This window comes from Equus asinus, chromosome 21 (assembly GCF_041296235.1).
Source record: "Equus asinus isolate D_3611 breed Donkey chromosome 21, EquAss-T2T_v2, whole genome shotgun sequence".
NCBI classification, from domain to species: domain Eukaryota; kingdom Metazoa; phylum Chordata; class Mammalia; order Perissodactyla; family Equidae; genus Equus; species Equus asinus.
Window position 1 is genome coordinate 46,831,546 of NC_091810.1, and position 13,688 is coordinate 46,845,233.

A 13,688-nucleotide genomic window follows, 5' to 3' on the forward strand; every position below is an offset into this window, starting at 1 on the left:
TGCCTGGGCCCTGCCACCCCCGGCCCACAGGGAGCTCCCACTGGGAGTAAGGGGGAGATATCATCAATGGGTCCATGCTACCACAGAACCTCAGGATGGTGATGGGCAGGTTCTAGGATGGGAGCATGGGCCTTTGCCCATGCTACTCCAGAACCTCAGATCACCGTGGGGCAGATTCTGGGTGTTGAGGGATCCTGGCCCAAAAGATCAGATGGACTAGGACTTTTTCCCCAAACTCACCTCCAGGATGGTTTCAAACCGGCTGAAGGCCTCAGTGGAGGCAAGGATCTGGCTGATGGTTCTCTGTAGGAAGGGATGAGCATGAGGGCCCCAGAGAAGAGGGTGAGGCTGCTCAGCCCCAGAGGAGAAGGCACTGGCTTACCTTGGGGTCCTCAGGGAGCTCTGTTGGGGGCTGCCATCGCAGGGCAGTGACCACGTGGAAGATGCCATTGACTGCTGGGTAGTTGGCCTTGTGGATGGTGAATGTCTGCTGGGGCTGATCTTTGTACTTGTAGGTGTACTTCCTCTAAGATATGAGACCTCTGACTCAGACTCCATATGCCATCCCTCTGTCCTGAGGCTCCATCCCACCTCCATACCTTTGCCTGGGCTGTGCCCCAAACCGGGACCCCTCTGGTCTCCAGGCTGAGGTTCTCCCCTTACCATGAATCTGTTGAAGGTGACAGTGATCTCCTGCCCGGCCAGAGTCCACCACTTGTGTGTGTGCTGGGTCCCTAACTCCTCCAGTATGTGCTGCCCTGCAATGATGTGCTGTTTGCAGAGCTGCTGGGCAATGGATGCCTGTGAGCACAAGGGGATCGGGGTGCTCAGTGGATCCAGGGTCGGTGGTCCTCTTCAAGCCACCCCTGCCCAAGGAACGGAGGGGACAAGATGCCTCCTAGGCCTCAGTTCCCCAGAGTGTGGACTGGGGACTCTCTAGGGGCCCTGAAGCTTAGGGCAGGGTCCAGGGAGGAGGCAAGGGCCAGAAGCCAGCTTCTCAATGGGGAGGGGCTCACATTCATGGTCCTGGGGAAGATGGAGGAGATGGATGGCACCAGCACGGTGAATGGGCCCGACGTGGTGAGGACCTCCCGGCAGCCCTGGTCTGGGGACCAGGAGAGGGCACATCAGAGTGGGTCTTGGGAGACCCTCAGGCATCAGTGCTAGGTTTTGGAGAGTCGGAGTAGGGGCATTGGGTCTAGGTCTAGGGTAGATGGGGGGCCTCAGGATCTGGAGGGGGCCAGTTCCCACCTCCATCATGTGCCCCACCACAGCCCACTCTCTGCTTCCACAGCTCTTAGGCAGAGAAACAAGACAGCTCTGCAGAGTCTGACCCTCCCTCCCTGCCAGCAGAGCTGGGTGCAAGGGGCAGGTCACAGGCAGGTGGTGGGGGTCACACACCCAGCATAGCGAGGGCAATTCTCAGGCGCAGGAATGCCGTGCTCGTCTGGCTGGCCTTCTGTACCTCATGGAGCAGGTGTCCGTAGCAGGCACGCCCATCCCCCACCTCACCCTCTTTGCATACACAGCTAGGGGACATGGGTGGAAGTGGTCAGGGCAGGGGGTGTGGCCAGTCCACACCTCCTGGCCCTCAGCCACCCATCCTCATAGGACCCTTGAGCTGAGTGTGCACAGGTGTGCATACTTGCTCCTGCCCAGCCCACCCTCTCTGCTTTGCCCCTGGTGCCCACCCCGAGACCCCTGTGCCCACCTGGTCTTCCCATCGGGGGTCACCTGGCAGGTGGCTGACCGGTCACAGGAGTTGGGGAGGCAGTAGGCGAAGCAGCCCGTGGAGGCATTGTGGTTGATGCTGACCAGGCCTGGCTTACATGAGCAGGAGGCCTGGGCCACCAGGCAGGGACAGGACAGTGACACCGTGACCATGAGAACTGCTGGCGTCTGCAAACCCTCAGATCTCTGCTGGGCCCCCACAGCCACCCTCTGAGAATAGGGCTGTCATCCTCTTCCCCTTTTACAAATGGGGCATCTGAAGCCCCCAGGAGGCCTGTGATTTGTCCAGAACCCCACAGCCAGTGTGGGCGGGTGGACCGTGGTGCAGGCCCAGCTCAGCACCCTGGCTCACCTTGCCTGGCCTCTGGTACAGACACAAGGTGGAGTTGCTGGGGCAGCCACCATGGTTGGTGGTGCACGGGTCCTGAGGCAGACACACCATTCCATCACCATGGTAGTTCTCAGGACAGCGACACTCTGCCTGCCCCCTGGGGCTCACCGAGCACTGGGCCAATGGAGAGCAAGGCGATGGCCGGCAGGGGTCAGGGGCTGCCAGAGCAGAGAGAGCAAGCCCAAGTGAGGTGGGCACCCAGGAGCCCCGTCTCCCCCATAGCTTCTACCAAGATGGTCCAAAGATGGGGTGAACAGATTGATCTAGACCTTGGGGATAGGCCCCTTCCCCCACCTCAGGGACAGTTCTCCCTCCTTGTAAACAGCCAGATCGCACTTGCGGATTAACAGGATGTCCTCCCAGAGCCTGCTCGTCCTGAGTTGGGGCCCCCAGCCTCTAGGTCACTGATTTACCTCGGCATTCACTGCCCTGCTGGGTGTGGCCAGGCAGGCAGCTGCAGGTGGGGGCCTCTGCAGAGCACTGGGCGTTCTGGGGACAGTGCAGGGCCTGGCAGACGGGAAGCTCTGAGTAGAAAAAGGAGAATATTGCAGTGCCTTGAAGCCCCAGGTTGCGGAGGAACACAGGAGCAAAGTTGCTCTGCCCAATTTGCTGTGTGACTCTGGCCAGGGCCTCGCCCCCTCTGGGCCTCTGGGCCTCTGGCAATGGAAGTCTCAGATGACACCCCTCCGCCTGACGAGCCGTGTGCCTCCTCTACTTAGAAAGAAATTAGGCCGTGGACAGAGGTCCTGTTGAGGCTCAGGCCCCATCCCTCACCCCATCGGCCTCTCCTGCTCTTATCACTGAGCACTCACTGCCCCAGCAGCACTGCTCACCTTGGTCACAGCGGGGTCCAGTGTATCCAGCAAAGCACAGGCAGCTGCCATCCCCTAGAGGCCCATGGCGGCACACGCCATGCACACAGCTGCATACTGGGAAGGACACACAGGGACAGATGGGACCCAAGCCTCAGCCAGGGACACACAGGGACATCGAGTCCCTGACCTCTGCATTTCTAGAACTCAGTTCTAGCAGGTAAAATCTCAAGAGTACAGAATTCAGGTGTGGTGGAGCTGAGGGGAGGCACCTGGCCCAGCCTGGGGTTTAGGGAGGGCTTCCTGGAGGAGGCCTCCAAGAGCAGTGTGTGCAAAGGCTAGAGGTATTATGAAGCAGAGTTCGTGTCCCTAGAAGAGAAATGTGAGGCTGAGGGGCTGGGAGGGAGGTTGGTGGGGCTGGTTATAGGGACCAGGTCCCCACAGGCCCCCAGGTGGACACTGGCCCTGCCCCCGTGCCCTGCCAGTGCTTACCTGACTGGCAGTCAGGCCCAAACCGGTTGGGGTCTTGGCAATCCTGGCAGGCTGAGCCACTGAAGTTTTCCTGGCAGAGGGATTCGCCAAGTCAGTGTGGCCTCTCCTCTGCCACCCACCCCAGCCCTGACCGGCCCTTACCTGGCACACACAGGTCCCGTTCCTGTCTATGCCATCCAGGCAGGTCCCATGGCCGTTGCATGGAGTCTTAGCCCCCCCAGGGCACTCTGTGGACCCCAGAACTCAGCTCTGCACCAAGAACTCTCGAATCACCCTGACCCCAGCAGCTCTGGCAGCCCCAGACTCAGCCCCTCCTCTGGGGCAGCCAGAGCCAGACGGCCAAGCTGTGTGGGCTCGGGGTGTTCATCAAATGAACAAGTTGATGGGGTATGCAGGCAGAGGCTGCAGACGGGAGGCCAGGAATAGGGCTGGGGTGTGAGGAACAAGGCTGGGACCCCCTCCCTCCCCCGTACCGTAGCACTGGGACCCCCAGTAGCCAGGGCAGCAGGCCTTCTGCACCACATCCTTCCAGCACTCCAGGCTGCAGCCGCTCATGGACACCAAGGAGTCCCCCAGCTGCACCTCGTAGCTGGGGACAAGGGGTGGACAGGGTGATGGGAGGGGCCCCCCCCTCTGCAGCCCTACCCCAGCCTCCCCACGCTGGGTTTACTCCACCTCCTTTCTCTCTGCCTGGCCCAGAGATGAGCACTGGGTCTGCCCACAGTAGAGCTCAATAACCACCGCCCGCCCCTGCCCCCTCACTCCTTCCTCCCTGCCTACGCTGCCCACTGGAGGGGCCAACAGACACACAGGTAAGTGAGTCCCCGCCCTCGCTCCCCAGGCCTGCCAGGCTCCCACCCTACAGGACATTCCTGGAAGCGGCAGGGATGGGGAATGGGGTCCACACCGGCAGTCCTGTGATATCTTCCCTGGGAACTCCCGAAGCCAGCCTGGGGGACACGTCTGCTTCTTGATGATGGGGCACAAGGTGCAGGGCATGTGAGTGACAAACTTGGTCTTCACGTCGCATCGTCTAGACAGAACCTGGGCCACAGGTAGGGTTTGGAGTGAGGGGCCTAGACCCTGGACCCTGGACCCTGAACCCAGTCCGGACTCTGTCCCGATTGTGGCAAGACCTAGCACCCCTCCCCAGGCCTTGGTTTCCCACCTGTTCGGTGGGGATGCAATGAGGACAAGGAAGTTCCTGAGAGACTGGGGGAAACCTGCCTGTTGCAGGTCGTCACTGCCACAGCATGTTCCTATGTCCATAGCCACATACCTCTGCCCAGGGCCCCAAAAGCATGCCCAGAAGCCTGAGAGTCTATACCTTCTGACACCAAGAGCATCCAGCCATTTTGTTCCCAGCCCAGCCCATTTATATGGGAAAACTGAACCCCGGCTGACAGCCCTCATGCAAAGCCACCCAGTGACTGGGTGCAAATCAGGGACTAGAACTTGGACTCTCAACCTAGTGCTCATTCTCACTTTTCATTTAAAAATAAACTCTAAATGACATGGCTGACACTGTCTGGGAGGAGAACATGGTGACCATCCCCAATTCCCGGGCAGAGGCAGGACACAAATTTTCAGCCATGCACCATGGGGCCAGCCCTCCAGTCATCGCTCTGCTCTGAGTATACGCCCGCTGTGCTCTTGAATGACACTTTTAGCAAGACCAAAGGTCCTCTCTGCTGCCCTGGGGTCAGAGACCTAGGAGCCAGCCCCAGACCCTAGATGCTGACCTGTGGGAACAGGCCTGGGCAAGGGGTCTGCACACATTTGGGCCAAGCAGTCCCATTCCCTGAGCCCCGACCCCAAGCCTGGCCCCTGGCCTCACGCACTGGCCGGGGCCCAGGGATCCCCTGCCTATCACTGGACGGGCAATGCAGGCAGCGAGGGAGCTGAGAGGACCCAGGCTTAGGTCCAGGTGGCTTTCCAGGTGAGGTGACAATTGAGCTGGGACCTGAAGGATGCATGAGAGTTGGCCAGGGCCAGTGCTCCTAGCAGAGGGGACAGGAGAGGCAAAAGCCAGGAAGTGGGAAGGAACAAACAACCACATGTGACAGGCAGAGAGCAACCGAGGAGAGGCTGGAGAGGGGCTGGGAGCCAGGCCAGAGAGGGGAGTGGGAGTCAGGGGCAGCCCTGTGACTCAGTTTCTGTTTTAAATGGGCCCTTGGGCTGCGTGGAGAAGAGAGGTCGGGGCAGGGGAAGAGGCCATCACCTGAGTGTGCCAAGGAAGCACCAGGCCTGCGGTCCCATTCACTGGCCCACTGTGCTTCTGGCGAGTCCACCACCACTGGGGCTACCTCTATGGCAACAACATCCCAGTAACCTACAGCACTGTGCCCTGGAGGGGCGGTAGCTAAACTTGAGGTTGTAAGCGCAAGAAAGGGCCCTAGGAAGGTGTGTTTTGATGGAGGAGAAGTTTCTGGGACCAGGGGCATGGCCTGGAGAAGCTAAGATGTTCTCATCTAAAAAATGCTGAACACACTGTGGTCCAAAGGGAGCGCGCCTCTTCCTGAACCACATTACAGATGTGTGGCTTCTCAGAGCACGAGAAAAGGAGAAACTGGGCCTGATGCTTTCTTCTGGTGACACCAGCAGCCTCTCTGCCACTGTGATTTGGCCTTCTCTGCCCATGCCTCTGCGGTCTGCAAAGAGGGAAGTTGCTGCGAGTGGCCTCAGGCCGAGCTGTGCGGCAGGGGGCTTGTGGTCTCATTCCCCACTCTGAGGCTCGGTCTTTGCTGAGCCAGGGAGCAACTAGGAAGTTGGGTAACTCCAGGGCTGGGCAACTGCTGGCTCAGGGCAAAGGCTTGGCAGGCGCTGGATCCCCTGTGGCACAGCTGCCAGCCCAGCCACCACTGGCCCAGGGACCAGCTCTCAGATGAATGTTGGTCAGCCCTAAATATGGGCTCAGGGGGAATGAGAGAGCACTGGCCTCAAGCTTGGGCCGAGCAGGGTTCAATGAAGTGGCGGGTAAGTTACGGGCATGGGAGGAAGCCGGAGCCTTGGGTCCTTTGGTGGATGATCATGCACAGGATGTTGAGCGTGTAAATGTGTGTGAAATGGTGATGGATGGATAAGCCAGCTGTCAACTCACACTTCTCTCCGGGGACCACACTAGAGGTAGGCACTCAGGTCCCCTCCACCTGGCGGCCTGGAAGGAGCATCAGCAGCCCCAGCCCTCAGTCTTGCTGTTGGTCCCGCTGGGCGGGGTGAGGCCGGATCATGGCCAAATGCTGAATCAGATTCCTTTCTTCCTGGGGGCACCTCGGGACTCGCCGGAGCCACGCGGGTGCTGCCCCCCTCCCTGTCCCAATCCAGAACTGATTTTGCAACGTCTGCTTCCCACAGAGGCGCTCTGGGGAAGTTGGGGAGACGCGAAGTGTCAAGCTTGTTGTGAGAAGGTGGAAAAAATTCCCACAAGCTGGGGCCCGGGACCCAGAACCCAAACTCCCCCAGAGAAGAAGGGCCCCTCAAACTGCTTTCCCCTGCCCCAGATCAATGCTCCTCTGCTTTCAAACTCCAGCTGGAGACCACAGGCTCCACCAGCACCAGCACACGCCGTATGCAGAGGCAGTGCTGGGTAAAAGGCTGTTGAATGGACAGGTGCTAAGACCCCCTCCTCCAGGAAGCTTTCCCTACTCTTCTGCCTGCACCTACCTGTGTCTGAGTCCTGTTCCTGCCCCTCACTGGCTGTGTGAGCCAGAGGTCATCCCTTCCCCTCAGAGCCTCAGTTTCCTACTATTTACGGAGGGTCTCATGCTACCTGGGGACCCGGGAGGGCTGAGTGATTGAGCATGTGTGAGAAGCGGCCAGCACTGACGCGTCCCTATCCACAAGAGCCCTTGGGACCCTCTTCCTTGGCCCAGGCTGTCTGAGACCAGCCCAGAATGTAGGCTTAGAGGTGGTCAGAGCCACAGGTCTCTGATGGGAAAAATTCCCGGCCTCAGGCCCTTTGTTGACACCTGTTCCCAGAACATAAGGAGGTGGCAAGGTCTTTGAAATTCCCTTCATTGTACAGATGGGGAAACTGAGGCAGAGAGGGAGAGGAACCTACCTGCAGGGCTCAGCTTGGGACCCTTGGCTTTTCCACCATCACTGTCACCTTTTAGCCTTAGATCTGCCTGTCCCCAGCCCTGACCTGGCCCTGAAGCTGGTGAGGCCCCTCTCCCTGCCCCATCTCTGAGGGACCATATGGATACAAGAGAAAGAGCCTGGTGGTGGCAGGGGCCTAGCTCCCTGTGCTGGTTCTGCCTGGCAGCAGGATCCTGGGCGAGCCCTTTCTCTCTCTGGAGTGCAGTTTGCCTGTTAGTGAGATGAGGCAACAGCAGTTGCCTCAAGAATCAAATGAACTTAGCCTCACAGGGGAGGGTCCCTCACCGGAGGCAGGCCCCAGCCAGGGGACTCTATCTCCATACTCAGGGTGGGAGGCTCTTCTAGAAACTCCAACAGGGACAATGTCCCTCCTATGGGACCTGGGTGGAACTACAGACAGACAGACTGGAGGTGGCTAGCACACATGGACCTGAGAGTCACACACCAGGACCCTGTCTGCTCCTCCCAAAAGGCTGGATAGAGAATCAGAGTGTCTGGAGCACAGCTCCAGAGTTGTCCTGACCCGTCTCCATCATCCTGGGGCCTTGGCTTTCTCAGGCGGAGAACAGGAACGCTGCCCTAGATCAGTGCCCCAGAGGCTGTGAGGACTTGAGGGGAGAAGGCCCGGTGTGCCCAGGGCTGCGCTCTTAGGCTTGAGGGTGTTATTGCTGGCTGCTGTTGACCCAGAGGAGCTGGAGGTAAGTAGACGTCATTTTGCTTCTGAGTACTTTCAGGGCTGGACACAGGCACACACACGTGCACACACACCCAGCACACACACACATGTTCCACGTGAGTCAGTCTGCCAGCCCCATGAGGGTTGGGGTTGAACACATCTCCAATCCTCATGTCAGGGCCACACAGAGACCCCGCCTCAGTCTGGGCAGGAAGGGCAGGAGGATGGGCCCGGCTCTGTACCCCTCACCCCAAGGCTGGGGAGCCCTGGGATGGCTGCCCACACCACACGGCTGGCCGGCTGGGCGCAGTTAGAGGAGAGCAGGCTGATACACGCCTGCTACCCCAAACTACCAGACACGGACCTCAGCCTGCAGAGGTGGGCGTAACAGCCCGGCCCTCTGGTCCTGCCCCGTGAAGGTCAGACAAGTACCAGCTGCCCCATGTGTCCCCAAGCAGATTCATGCCCAATCTGTGTACGCTCCCTCCCTGCTCCCACCACTGGACGGCTGGGCCTGGATACCATGCCCCTCTGCAAATGGCTCACACTCACCTTCTGCCCCATGACAAAGCCGGAGCCTGCTAGGCAGAAGGCCAGGAGGCTGAGCAGGAGGCCCCGGGGCCCTGCCATGGCCGATGGTGGCTGGCGCGCGTGCTGTCCAGGACAGAGTCGGGGCAGCCGGCGTGGGGAATGAGCTCTAGAAGGCAGGCACAGGGCGAGTAGGCGGGATGGGGCAGGCAGTCGCTTTAAAAGCAGTCCGGAGGCCCCGCCAGCTCACCCCCACAGGAACCCGCCAGGATTTCCTCCTGCGTATCAGCAGCCTGCAGGCGGAAGGGAAGGTGCTGGCCACTGACCCCAGCATGGATGGCCTGGGCTCTGCTCGGGGCTTCCTGACCTGGGACCCTTCTCCTGGCATCACAGCCTCCAAGCCCACCATTAGCTACAAGCCTGGGGTCTATCGGAGATAATTCCAATGAAAACTCTCCTCCCGAGGGTCTGCAAGCCCAGCATATTCCATTCAGAGGCTCTGGGGGGCTCTGGCGGTTGCGGGTAGGGCAGCCCCTAAATCAGGTCTGTCTGCCTCACCTCTCCCACTGCTGAGGGTATAGGTGGGCCTCCTGCTCCCTGCCAGGCTCTGTGCTAAGTGGACAGCGCATCAGACCACTCCTCCTCTCACCTGCCCGTCCGCCTCCACCACTTGACCCGCACTGAGTCCCTGCACCTCCCTTCTCCACCAGTGGGGCCTCCTCAGTGGTCTCCCTGCTGCCAGTGCCCCTCCCTCCTCGATCCGTCCTCCACTCAGCAGCCCAGGCACCGAGGCTTCCCACCACACGCCAAACCCCTCTCCATGCCAGGCCACGGGCCTCTCTGACCTTGTCGCCTGTCCACCTCCTCTCTGCTCCAGCCATGTGGACCTTTCTACTCCTTAACCATGGGAAGCGAGCTCCTGTGGTGCTGCTGTTACCCGAGATCCTCTCACACAGACTCACCACAAGGTCGCCTCAGGTCAAAGGTCACCAGCCTTCATTTCCTTGTAGCACCAGCCACCAGCTGACACTGGTTTATTTAGTTCATTTTCTGTCCCCCACCAGAATGTCAGCTATAGGGGAGCAGGGACGGTGTCTGGCTGGTTCACATAGTAGATGCTCAATACAGATTTGAGGAATGAGTGAATGAATGAAGGCAGTTACTTTCATCATCCTCCTATTACTGGGGGGAAAACTGAAGCTCCGAGGGGCTGGGTAACTCACCTAAGGTTGTTCAGCTCATCAGTGTTAAGATCCACAGTCCCAGGTCTGCTCTCTGCAGAGTCCCCCACCATAGGTCCTGTCCTCATGGACCCAAGCTGAGGTCGGCTGTCACACATCGGGCTGCAGGATCTGGAACAGTAACCCAGGTGGTGAGGCTTCTGTGTGCCAGGCCTGGGCATGTGGACCCTGCCTCTGGTCAACATCAGCCTGTTTACAGATGACGTAACTGAGATGGAGAGAGGCAGGTGGCTGTTTATAAAGGCCTTTGATAAAGACCTCATTGGAGGACCTCTTGTCACCTGGCTCCTCCCCCCACTAGCTGGAGGGGCCCTGGGGCTGGTGTTTGAGATCTGGCGGCGGTGGGGGGGGGGGGTGTTGTTAAGTAGGGAGACTCCCACCTTGGTGGCTCTCCTCACAGACTTCCTGAGGGCGACAGGTCCTCCAGGTGAGGATTCCACTCTGCTGGCGCAGAAGGAAAACTGAGAAGCAGCAGGCCTGGGAGCCGGGTTGGCCACTCTACCCAACTCCCCACAAATCCTGCCAATGACCCCGCGGCCTTGGGCTGAGGCTCCTGACTGGGCCTGGATGAGAGAGGGAGGCTGAGACAGATGAGGGAGTGGGGCTCAAGGGCCCTATTCTGGGGGTGGGAATGGTGTGAGGAAGGGTGGGGCATGAGGGCTGAGTTCCCAGGAAGTTCCAGGTCCTACCTGGGCAGGGCTCCCTGAGGCAACCCATGTCTCTGAGAAGGTGAATGCAGACACAGAGGGGGAACGGGGCCACCTCCCCATAGGCCTTCCCCCTTGGGCCATCTTGGTGAGATCCCCCCCCCCAAACCCCACACAAGAAGCGATCCCAGATGTTAGGCCCTACCCTCACCACAGGCTGTAGCTTCAGGTGGAGCTGGATCTGAGTGTGACAGTCCAGACTAGTAGGAGGCAGAAGGGCAGTGAGCCAGCTGGCCAGCTTGCCAGGGGTGCCCTGCGGAGTTTCACTCTCTTCTCGTGTACTGAGGCTCATGGTTTAGCCACAGCCAAGCACGGCCCTGTCCAAAGGTGCCCTCGCACCTCCCCGTCCCAGGCTCCAGTGTCACCCACAAACATCTGGCCCTGGGACAGCTGCTCCCTTTGCCTTTCATGCCCTCCTGCCTCCTCCCTTTCTCCGAACATCTCAACTTCCTGCATCTCTAGGGCACCCTCTCTCTCTCAGGCCAACCATGCCCTGGGCCAGTGCCCTACTGGGACCCCAGTGACCCTTGAAATAAAAGACCCAGACTGTGTCAAACTTTGCTTTATTGGAATAGAGAAAATAGGCAACAGGAGTCACACTTGGTGCTGGCAGCTCCAGGTCCCCTGCCCCCACCCTCTCAGCCCCAAGGCCTGGGGGCTCCTGCCCCCACTGTGCTCTCCCACTTGTCTGGACCAGGAGAGGCCCCCACTTTGGAAAACTGCACAGGGTGGGAGCTTCTAATGTGCATTTTGCTGCCAGCTTCACGATTAGCAGCAAATGCCCACAATGACAGCTACATCCACGAGACTAGACTCCACGTTTCAGGAAAGGACGCGTAACAGAGTAAATCAGACCCACAGTGCCACATGTTAACAACGGTCTCATGACAAAAGACACAACACTGGTGTGCCTGGCCATGTCGCACCAGGGCAGGCAACATACCACGAGAGGCTGACAGCACATGGAGGTCCTGGAGGGGCTGGTGCTGTCACTCCCAGGATTAGAAAGAATCAACTGAACACGTATGTTCACATTCTCTGGGAGGACACTCAGATGAAGGTACCAAAAGAGAGGGGAAATTACTTTAAAAAGAACAGAGAAAGCCTGCTCCCGCCCTGCGTGGATGCCAGGCTGGACATGGAGGGCGAGGGCTGGCTGCACCCCGGGCTAGCCGGTGAGCTCAAGAGGCAGCTCCCGGCCACACAGGGCCTCCCACTGGCGGGCCAACAATGAGATGAGCTTCTCGCGGCTCTCGGCACTGGGGACAAACACCTGCCAGTGGACCTCACGGCCCTGGCCAGCTCTGGCCGGGCCACCTGGCACCTCCCCAAAGTGGTCCAGGGTGACATTGCCCATGAGGTCCTGGCCCTGTACGTCATCAAAAACAAGGGTAAGAGCCTGTGGGTAGGTCTGGTAGCCCATGAGCACGCGGTCCAGGTCCCGGACACGGCGGCCGTCGTCCAGCCGGTACCGGTCCCTCTGTGGTGGCTCTTTGGCGAACTCAGGCAGTGGGTAATGGACAAAGTCCTCGTCCAGGAGAAAGATCTCAGCACTGGTGAGCAGGAGCGTTTTGGGGCGCAGCATGCCCCTGCAGCGCCCAGGTGGTGGCGTGCCCACCTGGAAGGCCTGTATGTACAGCAGGATGCTGAGGGCCGGTGCCTTCTCTGGGTCAGCCATCTTCTGGGCCACGATAAACGTCAGGTCCCCAATCTCCTCTTCGCTGGGGTAGGTGAACTTGACGCGGCTTGAGTGGATCAGCTCATAGTTCTCCATCTTCCCTGCAAAGAGAGACGCCCACCAGGGCTGGAGCCTGCAATGGCCTGCGGTGGGGCTGGGAGCACCAAAGGCCCCAAGCCACCCAGAGACAGCAACATGAGCTGCTGTCAGAGGTGAGAGAGAGCACTCTAGGCCCCGTGCCTGCGCGGAGACCCACAGGCCAGCAGCCCAGAGCAGAGCTGACACTTGAGATGCGTCTGCCAGATGGTTGAGGGTTTGGGTGGGATGGAGACTCTGCCATGCAAAAGCCCATGTAAAACCCCCAGAGGCTAAGCGAGAAAAGAGAAAAAGTGAGACAGAGGCAGAGAGGGTTCTGGGACACAGAGAGGTGCCCTGGGGACTGCTGCAGCCCTTGGGATTGGTGAGGAGGCCCACAACGTCAGCCCAGGTGGCCTGTCTGCAGCCTGAGCTGGGTTGGGGTACCTGTGGTCTTGTTCCCAAACTCGGAGTAGAAGTCTTTGTCAACAGGCTCAGGTGAGGGCGTGCGTTCCAGAGAGGAGAGCACAGCCATGAGGTGCTGGAGGAAGCAGTGTGTCAGATAGCTGTCCCGCGTCAAGCAGGTAACCACCTGTACTGGAGAGGAGCCTGAGGGAGAAGAGGTTGGTCAGGGTTGCAGGTCGCCACTAGCCCGTCCTCGTCCCCGCCCCTGGAGCCATGCCTACTCTCCAGCAGGTCAGCCTGAACCTGAGGACCACAGAGCCAGGCCCACGTGGGAAAGCATCAGGGGCCTGGGAAGACGGCCATTTCTCTGGCCGGAAGGGCTGTGACATTTTTCTGGAAGGGGATACAGAGGCATTAGGGAAAGAGCTTGGCTTTCTCTCTTCAGGAAGTGTGAGTCAGAAACATCCTGCCCATAAGGCCAGGGCCGGCTCTGCCTGCCCGGCTGGCCCTTCGCTGCCGCTGCCCCCGCCGCCCGCCCCAGGCCCGGGGTGATTCTGCACTCTCAGCAGTTCCTGAAGCGGCTTCCGCTCGCCCCGCTGAGGCGTCTCGCGAGCAGAGATAACTCTGGCTGTGATAACGCACCCACATGTGGAAGGTGGAAGCCCACTAGTGACGCTGGCCTTCACCCAAAATAGAACAAGGCAGTGGTCACTCACCTGTCAGCCGGAAATACTGGTCAAAAAGCCCAACATTGACTGCCTGCAGGTCGCTGAGTTTTAAAACAAAACACTGAGAGATGTGGAAGGGACTGTTGTTGTAGTCAGTGTTTTTCTGATGCCAGAAATCTGTGGAGA

At 59.5% G+C, this 13,688-nt stretch overlaps 2 protein-coding genes across 5 annotated transcripts in view; both read right to left on the reverse strand.

Moving 5' to 3' along the window:
* The window catches only part of STAB1 (stabilin 1), a 27,361-nt gene extending 18,417 nt beyond the window's left edge, over positions 1–8,944 (reverse strand). The window contains exons 1-14 of one of the 2 annotated variants that reach the window (XM_044754495.2): positions 8,753–8,944; positions 4,334–4,470; positions 3,900–4,015; positions 3,568–3,653; positions 3,427–3,496; positions 2,956–3,051; positions 2,536–2,646; positions 2,084–2,280; positions 1,712–1,842; positions 1,402–1,529; positions 1,017–1,105; positions 664–801; positions 383–526; positions 241–303 (exon numbers count right to left, since the gene is read on the reverse strand). In XM_044754495.2, coding sequence (XP_044610430.1) covers positions 241–303; positions 383–526; positions 664–801; positions 1,017–1,105; positions 1,402–1,529; positions 1,712–1,842; positions 2,084–2,280; positions 2,536–2,646; positions 2,956–3,051; positions 3,427–3,496; positions 3,568–3,653; positions 3,900–4,015; positions 4,334–4,470; positions 8,753–8,830 — 1,584 coding nt within the window. In that variant the 5' untranslated portion in view covers positions 8,831–8,944. The remainder of the gene's footprint in view (positions 1–240; positions 304–382; positions 527–663; positions 802–1,016; positions 1,106–1,401; positions 1,530–1,711; positions 1,843–2,083; positions 2,281–2,535; positions 2,647–2,955; positions 3,052–3,426; positions 3,497–3,567; positions 3,654–3,899; positions 4,016–4,333; positions 4,471–8,752) is intronic. The other variant, XM_014826586.3, reaches the window with a different exon arrangement.
* Positions 8,945–11,223: 2,279 nt separating this feature from the next.
* The window catches only part of NISCH (nischarin), a 34,773-nt gene continuing 32,308 nt past the window's right edge, over positions 11,224–13,688 (reverse strand). For all 3 annotated transcript variants that reach the window (XM_044754001.2, XM_044754002.2, XM_044754004.2), the window contains 3 exons: positions 13,551–13,679; positions 12,877–13,038; positions 11,224–12,455 (listed from right to left, as the gene is read on the reverse strand). In XM_044754001.2, coding sequence (XP_044609936.1) covers positions 11,845–12,455; positions 12,877–13,038; positions 13,551–13,679 — 902 coding nt within the window. In that variant the 3' untranslated portion in view covers positions 11,224–11,844. The remainder of the gene's footprint in view (positions 12,456–12,876; positions 13,039–13,550; positions 13,680–13,688) is intronic.